This window comes from Mus caroli, chromosome 6, assembly GCF_900094665.2.
Source record: "Mus caroli chromosome 6, CAROLI_EIJ_v1.1, whole genome shotgun sequence".
NCBI lineage: Eukaryota > Metazoa > Chordata > Mammalia > Rodentia > Muridae > Mus > Mus caroli.
This window is the reverse complement of record NC_034575.1, coordinates 14,392,290-14,409,434: the sequence shown is the minus strand read 5'-3', so window position 1 is coordinate 14,409,434 and position 17,145 is coordinate 14,392,290. Positions and strand designations below refer to the sequence as shown.

The following is a 17,145-nucleotide window of genomic DNA, read 5'->3' as shown; positions in this document are numbered from 1 at the left end:
TTAGTGTCATTTCTGAAAGAGAACAAACATAAAAAAACATGTTATAGTTTAGTTTACTACTATCCCAATAAGAACAGAGAAGTCATATCACATAAAGAATACTGAAGTAGGACAATAGCGTGGAATTTTTTACAACAAATCTTTATCTAAGCTACAAAAAGAAAGAACAATTTAAATATATGAAAGATACACAAAATACAAAAAGACCTAAAATGCTAGATTTTTAAAATGTTTAACATGAAACCCATCTTTGGAAGATGTCTTGAAGACAACTTATATCCTTGAATTCTCAACTCCTCCATCTCCCAAATGCTGCTGGTTGGTAGCAGATGGTTAGTTAGCTAATGTAGGAAGCGCAGCTGGTGAGTTCTATTTTGCCCCATCCTTACCATTATACAACCTACAGACAGAAATTTTACTGAATAACAGAAATGGAAAAAAAAAATCAAACTAAATTATATATCTATTTAAAAGGATGATTGTAGTAGCTTTAAATGAATGCAGCCTCATGCATTATATCCTGATACTAAAAGAGTTTAGTGTACTTATTAAATCTTTGCATCAAGATGCTGTGGAGGAGGTACACAAATGTGGTACATATCTACATGTCTATTTTGTCCCTGGTTTTGAAGTTGACATTACAATCATTTTATTACTGCTTACAAGTTGGACAGTGCTGAAGCCAAGCCAGAAACCTTACATTACTTTCCACCCCTTCCCCACACGGCTTTTTATTTTACTTAACCAAAATAACTACAGCAGAGTTCTGAATATTAAAGTGTTCAACAAACTTGGTTCTAAACCCTGAAGACAGCCTTTCCCATAAGCCTTTCTCAGAACTTACAAACTGCGCATCATCGTTTCCTTTTGAACTGACTTTAGGTTGATAAAATTACAGCATTCAGGGCAAATAGAGCCCACCTGCTTTGTAAACAAAGTTCTACTGGGAAGACAGCCAAGACTACACGCTTATGAATTATCTGTGGCTGCTTATGTTTTAACAGGAGACAAGCAACTGTTATGGAGAGTGCATCGCCTTTAAAACCTAAAATTTTTACTAATTACATCTTCATAGAAAACTGTATACTTCCACTTAAAAACTGAAAAATCCTAGAAAGACAAATTTTATTTAGATTAAAAGGATGTCTACATCTCTCTGTCACTAAGATACCCACCCATTTTGGTCCACACGTTAAACTGATGAGTTCTATGAATGCTTAAAATGTTTAAATAGAACTTACAACTGTCTCTATGAATATTTTTAAAAAGTTTATCAAAGTAGCCTCATGGAGCCAGGCGGTGATGGTGCATGCCTTTAATCCTAGCACTTGGGAGGCAGAGGCAGGTAGATTTCTGAGTTCGAGGCCAGCCTGGTCTACAAAGTGAGTTCCAGGACAGCCAGGGCTACACAGAAAAACCCTGTCTTGAGAAAACAAACAAACAAAACAACAACAAAAGTAGCCTCATGGACTAAGTAATGAGAGACAGCAGAGAGTACTGATCTTGATTTAACTAATTTCCCACATTAAACAAAAGCTCTTTGAATAGAGACATTCCTCACTCTGTTTAAAAAAAAATCAGTAGTACAATGGCATTTAACATTCACAAAATCTTTCAGAAACCAAATCTTGTGATCGTAATAGGCATCTAAAATTTTAGGAACAATTTTTTCAACTACTGGAGAACTGTACCACATTGGAATAAACTCTATGGCAGTTACCTGTAGAGGGCCATTTACTATCTGGTAAATTTCTAAAAAAAAAAAAAAAGGAAAGAAAAGAAAACCACAACAAGAAATGTGTCTTTTATTACTATTATTTGCATTAGTATAAGTTACAATAACAGTCTAAGTTCTCTCTACAGCCAATTTCCCATAAATATTAAATTACCAAAAGTAATGGTATTTTCTAAGTTTTCAAATGATCCTTAGATTTTTGTATCATTTGGTAGAAAAATAAACCAGCCAACCACATTTATTAATTTAGGCAATGTTTCCCAATAAAAATGTAGAAATATTTAAATTACATATTACAGTGTACCAACATGAAGTCAAACTCCACAATTACACACTCATAAAAAACCTAAACATCACTCTCAGGAGAGACGCTTCTGTACAGGATTTACACACATCTCACTACACACTGAGGTCTCAGTGTGCTACGGAGTTCAGAGGTTCTGCTCGGATGTTCCCCAAGTCGAGTGCAGAATCTGTCTCTTCATCTATTTCCCCAATGACTGCTCTGTTATTAATATGAGAAAAAAAGAGTCAAAACATTTCTAAAATAAATTGACATACATTTCTAAAGTCTCATTAACTACAGCATCTTGTTTCATGCTTCTTAAACATGTGGAACTGAGAAGGTGCAGCAAAAACACAAGGTTCATCACTAAGTGAACTGAATTACCCATGTCATGGGACTCAACAAGTAATGAGAAGGTACTACAGGAACATATGTAAGGAGATACTGTGAAGTGTCTGAACATCAGCTCTTTGGAAAACTGACATCTGAACTTCAGCATTTATATAAGAGACAAACAAAAGACCCCATGGGTAGTAGGGCTAACTGCAAGCTACTAACAAGACCCTAATCCATTTATTAGCAAAAATTCTTACAACTCTGTGTTCATGGGTTCCTGAAAGCAGGCTCTAGTCCCAGCAGGTTTAGGGTAAATGTTTAATTCTGAATTATTTTTTGTACATAGACACAGGAGGCACCCTAATCGTCAGTCCACACACCCCCAGTGTTTGGTCAGTATTGCTGTGGTCAGAGGACCTGGCCCTCTGCTCTGGATCACCCTTTATAACTCACATTATAATCTAAGCCAAAAGTCATCTCCAGAGACTATTTTATAGATTGTAAACACAAGTTTTAATTAAGGATCAATTAATCATATTTACCAAAATACAGTTTTCAGATAGTTAAGTTACTAGAGCATGTGTTCATTTTAAAATAAGTTTACAGTATTAATAAATTAATCTTAAGCATATCCACAAAGTAAGTTCAGTGTCTCTTTCCTACATCTTACATAGCCCTTCAAACCACCTAGTTACTAACATCTTTTGCTGTCCTCTAGTCATATTTTGACTATTCATAGTATTCTAAAAACAGAAATATAATTAAATTTAAATTTTAGTCACAGAAGGTAGATTACATGTATAATGCTAACACCTGGGAAGCTAAAAGAAAATGAAGTAAATCTTGGCTAAGTAACAAGTTTCAGGTCAGCCTGGTTATACTCAAAAACAAAAACCAAACAAACAAACTACATAACCCCAAAATCAATTTTTAAATTAGTTCTTTTGTCACCAGTCACTTTTCAAACACACCACAGCTATACAAAGCAAGTAGCTGTAGCAGTGGAAAATGCTGAGGCGTGAGGCTTCCCATCATCAGAAAAAGTGACTTTGAACAGCACTGCTCAAAATGGTTATAGTCTTTCTCAAAGTGCTACCTCTAAGATATCTCAAACTACACTGTCAGTGTCGCAATTCAACAAAACAACAGGTGCATCGCGGCACACATTAAGTACATCCACTATACTAAAAATAGTAACAGTTAAATGAGCATGGACTATTTAAAATAATTCAAGTGGGAGATTTTTTTAAAAGATATTTTCCAAATCATTAAGAAGCCTCTTTAAGAAAGAATGTGATGAAAAGCAGGGCCCTTTCTGGACATATCTGGGCACACACACTGGTGGTTTAGGCTACTAGGAGGCTGTGGTAGTAGGGGGAATCTAAAGTTGAAAGTCAGTCTGAGCAACTTAGGAAGGTCTGGTCTCAAGATGTAAAAAGAGAGAACACAGCTCAGTTGTAGACTGCCTGTTCTCCATGTACAAGATTCTAGGTTCAAACCCCGATTCTCAAATAAGTAAAGACACATGAAATCTCAGTAGGTAAGTGTTTAGTTTGTGAAATCACTTTAGTTGACTCCTGAGGCATCTAAACATACAGCATTTAGAATTATATATAAGATAAGCTCTACCTACAAAACAAGTTAAGTGCACAATTCTATGGTACATATGGCATCATGTATGTTGGAGAAACTCTCTCTTCCATAAAGCAAACATACCAGTAGCAAAAATGTACTCAAAATGACTTATGTACTTACACATTGTCGCCCCTCACAATGTATAACCCCAACACCACTTGTTCTACTCCCTGAGAAGAGCTGAACACCCGCTCATGGCTTTCATCCAAAATCAAGTTAATGGTCTGGTCAAAACCTTTTAGTGTTCCCTGAAAATAAAAAAGAAAAGAAAAAGAAAACAAAAATATTGTGGTTCTGAATATATAAATCAAACCATTTCAGTTGTCAGCCAAGTACTTATGTCTTCCTTTGTGTCCAAAAGAAGATAAACCATCTTCTGTAGTCCAGACGTGTTCCATGACACAGAGCTTACCTCCTACTTGTTTTATGATGGGGAAAACCTGTACCACCAATCTCACTGTTGTAGAGCTGTTGGGAGTTGCAAGGGACTGGCAGGCACCAGTATTCTTAAAGTAAGTGACCTCACACAGTCTAGGAACTAGCACTTAAGAATGAACCAAAACAGGACAGATTTAAGGGGAAATGAAATCAAAGTGAACCACAAACCATCAGTGCAAAAGAACCCTGTATATTGCTTCTTCCAGAAAGGTCCTGGACTGAAGAAACACACTCCATGAATCACAGCTACTTTCCTTCATCTTTCCAGACAGTATTTGTTTTGCCCACTTCAAATAAAGCAGCTGATGCTCCAGGAAAAAATGGCTCAAGATTGATTTCATGGATGGTAAACAGCTCCAGAGCCAGAGTACAAAGTAACTACACTACTTTGTTGTAAACAGTGTTACTATAAACTAGGTGATACTTACAGTTAATATTTCATATCTCCTTGCTGCCAACATTGTGTCTTGTGTGTATGTCAAACTGAATTCTCTCAATATTACAGTAGACATACTAGAACTGAAATAATCAGAAACTTAAGTTGAAGGAAATAAGCAGGAAAAACTGTATGGCTCTAGAAAAATATAGTATCACAGATGCTATTTAAGTTTCTGAAGAAATAGCTTATTTTGGATTTGGCTGGGTAATCTCTTGGGTCTGCCATTAAACTTATGATCCAAAAGCTATAACTATATAGAATCAGAATAAATAAATAGAAACTTGGGAGTCTAGAAACTGGAAAGAAAAACTTAGACTATTTACTATAGTAGTTGGTAAACAGTCGTTATCATAAACCCCCAGGAAAGTCCTCTCACCTTCATTTTATACACAAATATTTTATCAGGCACCTTTGTGATAAGATAGAACTACTCAATGTCAATACTTTTGTTCCGCTTTCCCTCTGTAAACCTTTTGTAACAGAAACAAGATATTTAAACATGAGGCTTAGTGGTAATTCTTCACAAGGCTGTATGTCAGACTAAATAACGCACAAAATACTTAGCACATGATATGCATTTAGTCTTTGTCACTTTGACTGGTATTGCTCATGAAAAAAAATAAAAGGATTAATAAAATTAAGGAGCTCTGATGGCTTAAAAAAAAATCACAGAATGGCATAACATGGGATTAAATTTCAAACAGTAATATTTCAATCAAAGATGATAGACCAGGCAATGGTCCCAAAGATTGTACCACCAGTGAAGTCATAGCTAACTTGAAGTTTCCAAAACCATTTATTATTTTTGGAAGAACAATGAAATCACTGAAGACACACTTCTCAGATTAAATCACCTCATCGATAAGCAATTTATTGGGGCATACACATAATATGTAAATAGTTTAAGGTCTCTAAGTTAAAACAACCAAAATGGCATAAGGAAGAGACGCAAGAAGAAAACAAATCAGCTATGGCACAGCTCTACATTTCAGATCAGAGGCCTTCGAGGTTGATTAGAGAAGTTGTACAGGTAGCCAAGAGACTAAGGTGAATCATAAGAGCAGTGAAATGAACTAGGTGTGCTGTGGTGCCTGAACATTAGGCCAGAAATGTTACCTCAAATTTGCAATCAATAAGCCTAAGGAAGGAGAAAAACGGAAATGTCACTCACCACAATCATTCTGCCATCAGAAGTAATAACAGCCACAGTTCCTGAGAACTGAGTCAAGGAACATATTTCTTAAAGAATACAACCTGAAAACTTTCCATAATCAAGATTCCACACTGCCACTGCTCTTGAGGAAGAAAACTGACATTTTTAAACTTGTTTCAATTGTACCTTGAAAACAGTTCATCACATGGGAGAAGGGTATGTGAAGGTTTGACTCTGGTTTAAACAGCAGTGTTTCCAACCTATGACACTGAGTAAGGCAGACTCATTTCTTAAGCTTGAGAATAAAAACTAGGTGAGTGCTAATTAATGTTGAATCACTTTATGCAAGTCAAGGACCTTCTCATCCAAGACCCTGTCATAATTATTAATGCCATCAAGTACCAATAATTCTTGTATCATTAAAAAGCTCTCTGTATTTAACTATGTGTCTTTAGGTTTTGCCCTGACTTTAGAACAGCAATTCTAACTTAAAAAACTTCAACCGGGCTTTTAAAAACTACTTGTCACTCTCTAAACACCATGACAAGATTTCGCGCAGAGGTATGGGACCTGAAACCCAAATCTGAGAAGCATCTATCTGTTGTATGCTATCCCTGCTTGAGGACCTGCAAACTAAGAGTCCTTAGGAAAACAGCGCATCTTATTCGGGATGTTGGGACACACGATCAAAGGCCGTGTGCAGGGAAGTTCGAACTACACCGAGATCTGTGCTGTGGGTGCAAAAAGCCCCGGGGCCGGCCGGGAGCTCCCTCCACCAACCCCGACCCCGGGTCCTCCGCCAACCGCCCACCACTCCGGGCCTCCCGTGCTCCCTCCCTCCCCCGCCGCGGCCGCAGCCCACCGGAGGATACGGTTGATGTAGTTCTCCAAAGCAGACGTCATGCTGCTGGGCCCGGAGGTCCCGGGAATCTGCGAGGGCTCGGCAACGAGGAGACAAAACACCGCCCGCCAGAAACCCGGACAGCTTCGCGCCCGCTGGCGAACGCAAAGACCGCGAGACTCTGAGGCCTTCGCGGCGACGAATCAGGAAGGGAAAGGAGCCGGCCAAACAGGAAGCCGGGCGGGGCTGACTAGTGGGCATGCGCAGTGTGTTTCCGCCGGGCTTCTGGGTGGCGCTCGCACGCCGAGACGAAGGCGGGGACAGGCAGAAGTATATGGAGAGGTCACTGAAGGTGGGCTGGAAGGAGAGCCTGGAAGGAGATTCTAGCGGACGGGAAGACACTGTGGTAGTTACTAAAGGTAGTGTGGGAAGACAATTTCTGCCGGAACACACACGACATGAAGATGGTCGCATTGGCTACTGAAGGAGAGAGATTCTTTGTTCTCATAGGCGACATAGATGCAGGGTGGAGGGAGCTCTAGATTTCTCCCGCGTGAGCCAGAAAAGTTTAAAAAGCCAAATAGCCCAGTACAAAGGGAGCATATTGTAGTTCCATGATGTGCATTTTCGTAGAATCCAACTTTATACAGAATATTTGTGTATTCTAAATTTGGCTCTTCAAGTGTCCCAAAAGAGCTTTTATAAACGAAACCCAAAAAGCTGAGGATGCATGAGCCTCCCTTAAGAAATAGGAGGCCACCTTTCGTCGATTTCTCAAGACTTAGCTTTCCGCGGGATGGAATTCAATAAATAAAGGCTACAGTACCACTGTGAAGGAACTCATTGGAGAAAAATGTAACTAAACACCAGGTTTGGCTCTAATCATTTATGTCCCTGATCATTGATGTCACTATTTTAAGTCACGTCAACTCTTCTGGACCCGAGTTTACTTAGATCCTGCCCACAGTCCTATTATTCATTCTGTGTGTGTGTGTGTGTGTGTGTGCGCGCGCGCGCGTGTAACAGGAGGGCCTGTGCACTCTATGCAAGTCTTCAAAAGTGCTGTACCAATGAGTTATATCCCCACCCTCTATAATGTTTTATTTATTTACTTAGTGGTACTTTCGCTCAAAACTGGATGTTAGGAATCTGCCCACCTAATAATGGAAAAAGCAGTATTTCTTTTGTTGTGGGTGGGTTTTAAAGTCTTTCTTAGCTGAAGAATTACAGCTTTGGAATGATTGAACTTTCTGTGCCTTGGTTTAAATTAGAGAAAGTGACAGTAATGACACCATCAACCTGTTGGGGAACTAAAAGAATTCCTTTAAAGCTATATCTATAATTATTCAAGAATCTAGACTGCATCATAAAAAGAAAAAAATGTTTTGTCACCCCAAAGCTTATTCTAACATTTTCTGTATTGTCATATTTTCTAATGGGGCGAGAAGAGTGGCACACATTTTAAGTGCTTTAAGGAAGAGTGAATACTTGTATTGGGAAGCTTTGAAAAAAGATTCTTAACTTAGGTCTTGAGGAAAAAGTAAATCCACTTCAGGGAAATGGGCTGGAACTGAAGCTAAGCTAGCATGAGACTCAGTATGAGTCCCTGATTCATTGCCATAATAGGAAGGATAGAAAACAAGTGTGATCAGGAGACAGGATAAGAAAGGAAATGATATATATGAGAATTTATGGATAGTATGGTAATAGCAGTTGGTGAAGCAGAAGGATAGAAACAGTAAGAGATAGGACTGTTTAAGTAACCTAACCTGTTGAACTTTAGAAATGTGTTAATCAACTATATATATCAATAGCTTTAAATTGTATTATTATGTATATGTACTCTGTGTGTGTGCCTATATGATTAGGCCATGGTACAGGTCTGGAAGTCACAAGTCAACTTTCAGAATTCAGTTCTCCCTTTTCACCCAAGGACCCTAGGCATCAAACTCATTATCAGATTGCACAGGAAACAGTTTTAGCTGGGGGAACTATGCTGGAGCCTGTTGGCACGAAGGCGCACGAAGGCGCACAGTTCCGAGTACAGAGTGAGGATGATTATAGGAAAGGCAGAGAAAAGACAGACAGAGATAGATTGGGGGAGGACTGCCAGTGAGTACCAGCAGCAACCTCAAGTTTATTATTCCTAGCCTTTTTATACCCCACAGTACCGTGGGAAACAGAACCAACAAGCTAACAAACAACTGCTGCAATATACATAGGACATCTGTTCTCATCCAGAGGCCTCCCTGTTCCTTCTACCAAGGTCAATAGAACATTCAGCCCCTCGCCTTGAGCCTCAAGTGTACTTCCTCCTATCCTTGCAGGCCTCAGCAAGCCAGGAAATCTGCCAGCAGATCCTGACATGCCTCACCTCTCACCTCCACTCTGCCCAGCAGGCAGTCTCTCTCTCTCTCTCTCTCTCTCTCTCTCTCTCTCTCTCTCTCTCTTCCTCCTTTTATTTTTTTCTCTCTCTGCTTCAAAGAAGCAGGCCAGTGGCTCCCACCAGGGAACCATCTCCTCAGCCTCTGCCATGTGTTTTGGCTGCTTTCTTTTCTGAGTTTTGTCTTCATGTGACATTTTGTTACTGTCAGAGCTGTTCTCTCTCTGCGAACAGTTGAGCACCACTGGACTACACTGCCATTGCCATTGTTGCCCATGAATGGTGCTCAGTAATGTGATTTAGATAAAGAGTGCTTTATGACCAAGCGTGTTTAAACAAGTACACTTCAGCCCTTTCCTCAGACTCCAGGTTAAGACAGTTACAAAGTGAGAGAGGCAGACTTAACACTCACCTCTTTCGGCTCATTTTGTCAGTTTCTTCTTCAGAGTTATTTATATAACAATATGAGAGTTGGCAAACTACAGTGCATAGCCAGATTTTTTGGTAGACACATTTTGCTGCTACAACAGCCACAACATGAGTATTTGTACTATATGTGGCTGCTTTAGGGCTTCAGGAGCACAGCTGAGTAATTTCAAGAGGCACAGTAAACATAAAATATGTGCTAAATAGCACTAGGCAGAAAATTAGAAGATCTCACTTCTGACCAACAAATGAAATTTATCAAGCTTTTATGGCAGTGTTGCTAAATCCATTGCTCTGATCTACTCATTGCCATAGTGTTCACTTCTAACCATTTGATATAGAATTCCCCCATTCTTTTGAACCTAACATCTTGTATCAAGTGTAAACAAGACATCAAGCTAGACCTTGCAACAATGGCTATGTTAATTCCTTTGTTATGGACTGAAGCAAATTCTTAGCAGAATTTTAAAAGACACATAAGTAATTCCAATTAAATACAGCTATTTGTAGATATTTTTAATCTTAGCTCATCCTGTGTTTCTACAGAACTCTACAAGTTTGGGGGGGGGGGAAGTTCAATATATCAAGTATCCATTTTCTATGAGTTTTCTGGCAATGACAGTCTTAGGTTGTGCTTAAGACTACTCTAGACTTTTAGTTAGGTACTAGTGTTACAAAACCACAGGACCTACAAACAATCTGCTTTACTTTGTATACCAATCGAGCAACAGTAAGTTCCTAAAATGACTTTAAGCTACAGAGGAGAATCCATTCAAAAGTTCTTGATGCTATCAGAGTCACAGCTTTTATCCTTGTAGATCTGTCTTTCTCTAGGAAGTTGACTTGTTTTCAAGCTAAAGAGTTTGTTTTACCATGTGACCTTAACAGACCACACTGTCCCTAAAGGTTTTGGAGCATCAACAGAACAAAGACACTTCATTCATGGGAGTCCTTAACATATTGCTCTTGTTTCTTTGTCTGAGAAAAGGCATATGCTCATTTCTAAACCAGTCCCTTTGCTTAGGTTCAAGAATCTTTATGGAATTTACAAGACACATTACTGCTTTAAAGAGAAGAATGAGTGAGTTTTAAAGAAAATCAAACTCCTTTCAGTTGAAAATAAAAGAAAACAAGCTGAAGAAACAACCAGGAAGGATCTGCTATTCTCTAAGTTATATTTGAAATTAATGCAATACAGATCTCTGCTGGCTAGTTTTATGTCACCTTGACACAAGCTTAAAGTGATCTGAGGAGGCAGGAACCTGATTAAAGAACGAGCTTCCATAAAATGAACCTACAAGCAAGACTATAGGGCATTTTCCTAATTAGTTATTGTCTTAGGCTTTTACTGCTGTGAACAGACACAATGACCAAGACAAGTGTTATAAAGGAAAACTTTTAATTGGGCTGGCTTATAGGTTCAGAGGTTCAGTCCATTATCATCAAGGTGGGAACAGGGCAACATCTAGGCAGGCATGATACAGGCAGAGCTGAGAGTTCTACATTTTCATCCAAAAGTTGCTGTTCGAAGACTGACTTCCAGGCAACTTGGATGAGGGTGTTAAGCTCACACCTACAGTGACATACCTCCTAATAGTGCCAATCCCTGGGCCAAGCATATACAAACCATCACAGTTGTTGAGGTGAGAACACCCAGCCCATGGGTTGGTGCCATCCCTGGTCTGGTGATCTTGTGTTCTATAAAAAAGAAGGCAGGGCAAGCCATCTGGAAGCACTCCTCCATGGCCTCTACATCACCTCCTGCCTCCAGGTTCCTGCCCTGCTTGAGTTCCTGCCCTGACTGCTTTTGATGGAACTGTGAGTGAAACAAACCCTTTCCTCTTCACTTTGCTCTTTTGGTCATGGTGTCTTATCACAACAATGGTATCCCTAACTAGGACAGAACTTGGTACTAGGGTAGCGGGGGTATTGTTGTGACAGACCTGACTCTATTGCTTTGGGGAGGATTGTGGAAGGACTTTGCAAGTTTGGGTTAGGAAAAGCCAGTGAGTGCTGAGAACTCAGTGAGCTATTAGAAGGATCCTGGCTTGTGAAGTTTCAGAGGGAAGCAAAGACTGTTTCGGACCTTTTATTTTAATAATCTGTAGTATCTGGTTAGTTGCAGTTGAAGAAGCAGCTGTGATTAACATGACCAGAACTGCTAAAGGAAAACCTTTGATTTACTAGGACAATGGATGCTGGTCAGCTGGTGCTGAAGAATCAGCTGTGAATAACATGAGACCAGAATCATTGAATGGCGTGTTTCCTCAGGGTCAGTACACAGAAGTGTTCCAGAGCAGCTAAGGCTGTATACTTCATGCTGACAGCCAAACTGGGTACTAGTTTTGAAGGCATGAAGGGATCATAGAGAACAGTGGTGGCTTGGCACTGTTTGGCATGGTTGGGGTCCCTAAAGAAAGCCCAGGAAAGACTATTGGTGAAAGTGCAACACAGTGATAGCAAAAGACTCAGTAATTTGAAGATGCCAGTACCATGAGATAACCACCAAGAACAGCAGCAATGTAGTAGAACCAGCCATGCATAGAAAAGGTTCTGTATGTGCTTCATAGGACAGAACCACAGAAGCAGCCCAAGCCCATTGAAGGAGCCCAGAAGATTATGGGTGAATGCCAGATAATTGAGTATTGACTTATTTATACTTTGGGAGTTTGGTTTCCCTTTGTTCAGACTGTGACTATGCCCTGATTCTTCCTTTTGAAGTAAGAAAGTATTTTTTACTTTATAGGCACTCACAGTTAAGAAACTTTGGATTTTAATAGATACTTTGTATGTTTAAAAGAGACTTAATTTTTTAATTACTTTTGTTTTTTATGTACATTGATGTTTTGTATGCATATATAACTGTATGAGGGCATTGAATCCTCTAGAACAGAAGTTACAGACAGGTGTGAGCTGCCATGTGAGTACTGGGAGTTGAATCCAGGTCTTCTAGAAGAGCAGCCATTGTTCATAACCACTGAGCCATCTCTCCAGCCTAAGAGATTAAAATTTTAAAGTGTTTGAATTTATGACTATGGGACTTTTACATTTGAATTTTATTGAATATTTGAATATTTATATTGTGATATCAATATTAATGTGTAATCTTAAATCATCAGCTCACCATACTTTCAAACAGCTTCTGAAAGAAGAGCCTTTATCCCATTCTTTGTGAACACATTAATTCCCAATCATTTGCCTTTGAGCTTACTTTGAACCAATCTCTTGTCTTACAGTGCTATAGATTGCATTGAATGAGCTAAACAAAATAAACACTGATTTAGGTACCAAAATAAATAAATAAATAAAAAACAACCCCAAAACCCTATACCCTTTTATATATGAAAAATATTATAAAACTTACCACCCACACAATAAGCATGCATGTGCTTTAATGATAGTCTATGTGCATCCTCCGAACTCTTTAACATGCAAGACAGGTTATTTACATGAAAATTAGTCTCATTAAAAAGATATTATTCTAAGGAACATTGTGTATGAATTATTGGTATATTCTATAGCCTTGTTTTTAAGGTTGAGCTGTCACTCATCTCAGACTTTGTTAAATCAGAGCAGTGCTGATAATATAAGCTAGTATTTTTACAGTTTCTTAGTATGATTACAGAGCTGTGTTAAAATTTTCATGAGCTGAAATAAAAATAGTATGTTGTATTTTACTGCTCATGATAATAAATGATGATATGTATTTCCATTCAGTGATACTGAAACAAATCATAAAAATACAACTTCAGCCAGGCATGATGGTAAATTTCTGAGTTTGAAGCTAACCTGCTCTACATAGTGAGTGTCAGCCCACTTGGCTACACAGTAAGGCCTTGTCTCAAAAATAAAAATGCTTCACTTGTTATCCTTGTGGTTTTGTAGACCTGTTTTCTTGACAAACTGATGACTTTATTGGACAAGATCATGAAGGAGAGATTACATATAGGGGTGTGAGTGACCTTCAAAAATAGCCTTATCACCTGGCTATGAGTTATGTCTGTCACTGAAGATGAGCCATAGGTTTTCTTGTGATTACTTCTGAGGAAAACCTATTTAAGGTAGTACTTAATGGTCAAAGTATCTTTCAAAACTTAATTTAAGTAAACAACCTTTATTTAGAGAAAAATGTAATAAGCAATGAAATTGTTTTTATTTTCAGAAATAGTAAAAATAATGAACATTGCTTGCTTATGGTTAACTTAAAGGCCATTGGCTTCATCCTTTAGAATGTACTTATGATCTTATAGTGCAAATGAAAGCTTATCATCTACATAAAAGGGATCACAGAAGTCCTTACAGCTGAACATTGGCATTGGTACAACATGTAGTGCAGAGAAACAGCATCATTTTCACATTTCTGTTTGTTCCTCTGGCAGAAAGAATTGGCATTTGAAAGGCATGGCAATACATTTCAACACCATGCTCAGAAATGAAAATAGAGGAGAAATTTTGTAAGGAAGTGCCTTGGTCTAAGGAGAAATGCCCTGTTAGGCAGACTCAAGAAGCTACCTGATCAGAATATCACCCATTCAAAGTTTATCATGTCAAGGTCAGCTGGTGTGTTAGGATTTCACTGCTGTGAACAGACACTATCACCAAGGCAACTCGTACAAAGGACAACATTTAACTGGGTCTGGCTTAGAGGTTCAGAGGTTTAGTCCATTATTATCAATGTGCAAGCATGGCAGCATCCAGGCAGATGTGTGGCTGGAGGAGCTCAGAGTTCTACATCTTCATCCAAAGGTCGACAGGAGAAGACTGGCTTCCAGGCAGCTAGGGCCAGGGTCTTAAAGCTCAGGCCTACAGTGACACACCTACCCCAACAAGCCACACCTACTCCAACAAGACCACACTTCCAAATAGTGCCATTTCCTGGACCAAACATACTCAAACCATCACAGATGGCATGACATTAAACATTTCTGTGAATGTAAGTTTGTGTTCATCTTTGGCCATCAAATGCCATTGCAATAATTGGGCTCACTCTTCATGCTGACAAGTTGGTCTGACAATCAAACACTTTCTCAAAGTAAATACCTTACATGCCAACATGGCTAATGAGACAGCTTCCTCACGTTCTTCATGTTGTTCACACTGATAAGCTTATTTCTAATTGGAACAAGTTGGACAGACCATGGACCTGATAGCTTCATGGAGGTGCACACCACTTCTCTTGAATCAATTCCAGGCCATACACCAGAAAAATCTGTGTCTTGTCGCTTACATCTCTCAATTTTGATAACACTATCACTAATATTACTTATTGTGCTTTAATGCAAACTTGTAAATATTGCTTTATGTCATATTAAAATACTTTCTGGTTTGGAGCTTTTCCCTTCAGGAAAAAGATTTTTGCATAAGTTATGTAGTTTTGCTAAAATGAAGATTCAATATTTCTTTCAGGACAGATCTCACAGTATAGTCTAGGCTTGCCTTTAATTCAACATCAATAACCATGCATTAGGCTCCCAGATGTAGGAATTATAGGTGTTAGCCATCATAGCCAGCTGAAAACTCAGTTTCGAAGAAGAAAAACAGTGCAGTTATTTGAGTACCTACCTAGATTGAAATTAAAGTAACAAACATTTTTTATTTAGACTTGCTGAGTGTGTATCTATTTTAGTCAGCTTTATTTCAATGTAACAAAATAGTTAAGATAAACAACTAGAAAAAGAATAGACTTCTTTTGACTGTCAATTTCAGCTTGTCACTTGGCCATGTTGCTTTATGCCTGAGGCAGCATAATCCTTAAAGATCAAAACACCTTTTAACATGGCTGCTCACCATGTTGGGACCAGGAAACAGAAAGAGAGTGAGACTATGTCCTTCATAAGCCACTTCCCTGACCCAACATCCTTTCCACTGGGCCTCACTCCCTATAAGCTGATCATCACCAATTGCTCCACATGATTCTTTGGGGGACATTCAACACTCAAAATCTAATGTCGTCCTCATTTTCATCCACTGTCAACATTTTTGAATGAGCCATTTGCTGTCACTGTCTCACTTCTTTGGTGCCAAGTTCTTTCTCCCCACTCCACCCCCAACCATCTGCTTCCCATTAATATGCTGAAACTTTCCCCAAGTTTCTTACTGATGACAGACAGTTGCTGAATTCTCATTCTGACTTGTGATGCTGGATGGAGCATTTTGTGCTCTGCCTTAAAAGATATAGTCTATCAGCTCTAGTGACTAGGACCAGTGTGTTTTCATTCTATTTTTGACAGTTTATACACTTCTTTTAGACTTGTTTTAGTATCATCTACCTATAGAAGCTTTTCCACCACCACCACCACCACCACCATCAACAACAAAGCTAACCCCTTCTTTTCTTCCACTACTGCTGCTCTGAAGTTGGATTGCCATGTCTACATTACTATACCTATGTGTGATACAGATTCCCTTCATTTTAAGTATTCCATAGACACATATCATTGCAGCTTGCTTTTTATATGCATTGTTGTGTGTTTGGAGAAATAGTTGATGTATCTATATCAACTAATGAAAAACACACATGTGTCTCACAATTACTCACAAATAAGTGCTTAACATCCAGAATTTTTTTTTCACTTTATTCTCACAGTTTACACTTGAGAACATTATTCTCCTCATCACTAAAAATATGAAATATGGTTAATTCATTAGTTCCTGTTTTCTCATATTTTTTTCACATCTAATGCTGCTAATTGTTTATGTATCTGACTTCTCCCTATTATCGTTATTCTTCACCTGCTAAAACTTTTCTCCTTAAATCAGCAAGCAAGTCTATCAACACAGAGATAGTAGATGTCTGACTCTCTGAGCCAGGTGACCTCCGTGGCAACCCTTTAATTTTGCCATTGAATTGGGTTACTTTACACCAGTGGTGCAGGAAGGATTGGATGTGTTATACATTCTCATAAAACTTTACAAAACAAATCAGTGAGACAGGTCTGTCTCAAGGATCCTTGTCTGTTGCCCTCTATTCAACAAAAAATGCATCAGGTGTCTTCCTACCAAGGCCTCTATATTTTCTATACACCGTAGAATTTATGTACCATTCATCAGAGTCATACATCAGTCTTAATTTACCACTTGTTTTTCAAATATGGAGATTATCATCTGCACTTTGACTTGTTCTGTCTAGCCCTTATCATTATGTAGTTGATACAAATCACAACTTACTGTATATTTTATAAGCGGTTTGACTAATATATGGATAAAGGAGATGAAAACCTTTTCAGATACAAACAAAGCATCCTAGAAGTATTTGTAAAAAGGTTTGCATTTACTGAAAAAGGGATGTAAATTAAATGACAAATCTTGCTGTATAGAATTGGCAAATTACAACAAAACACCCATGGAAGGATTAACAAAACACCCATGGAAGGATTTACAGAGACAAAGTTTGGAGCTGTGACGAAAGGATGGACCATCTAGAGACTGCCATATCCAGGGATCCATCCCATAATCAGCTTCCAAACACTGACA

The 17,145-nt window shown here is 38.6% G+C and overlaps 1 protein-coding gene across 1 annotated transcript; it reads right to left on the bottom strand.

Moving 5' to 3' along the window:
* Positions 1-1,787: 1,787 nt before the first annotated feature.
* Positions 1,788-7,061, bottom strand: Lsm8 (LSM8 homolog, U6 small nuclear RNA associated). Its single transcript, XM_021165635.2, has 4 exons — positions 6,895-7,061; positions 6,041-6,081; positions 4,113-4,240; positions 1,788-2,240 (listed from the first exon to the last, which is right to left on the bottom strand). The coding sequence occupies exons 1-4, from the start codon at positions 6,923-6,925 to the stop codon at positions 2,150-2,152; spliced, it is 291 nt and encodes a 96-aa protein (XP_021021294.1). The 5' UTR covers positions 6,926-7,061; the 3' UTR covers positions 1,788-2,149.
* Between the last annotated feature and the right edge of the window lie 10,084 nt (positions 7,062-17,145).

Excerpts from the sequence above, each read along its gene's own strand:
- Lsm8 (XM_021165635.2), bottom strand. The coding sequence starts at position 6,925 with ATGACGTCTGCTTTGGAGAACTACATCAACC. Across the intron at positions 6,082-6,894 it reads TTTGGAGAACTACATCAACC|GAACTGTGGCTGTTATTACT; the intron begins GTATCCTCCGGT and ends CTCAGTTCTCAG. Across the intron at positions 2,241-4,112 it reads ATTGTGAGGGGCGACAATGT|AGCAGTCATTGGGGAAATAG; the intron begins GTAAGTACATAA and ends TATTAATAACAG.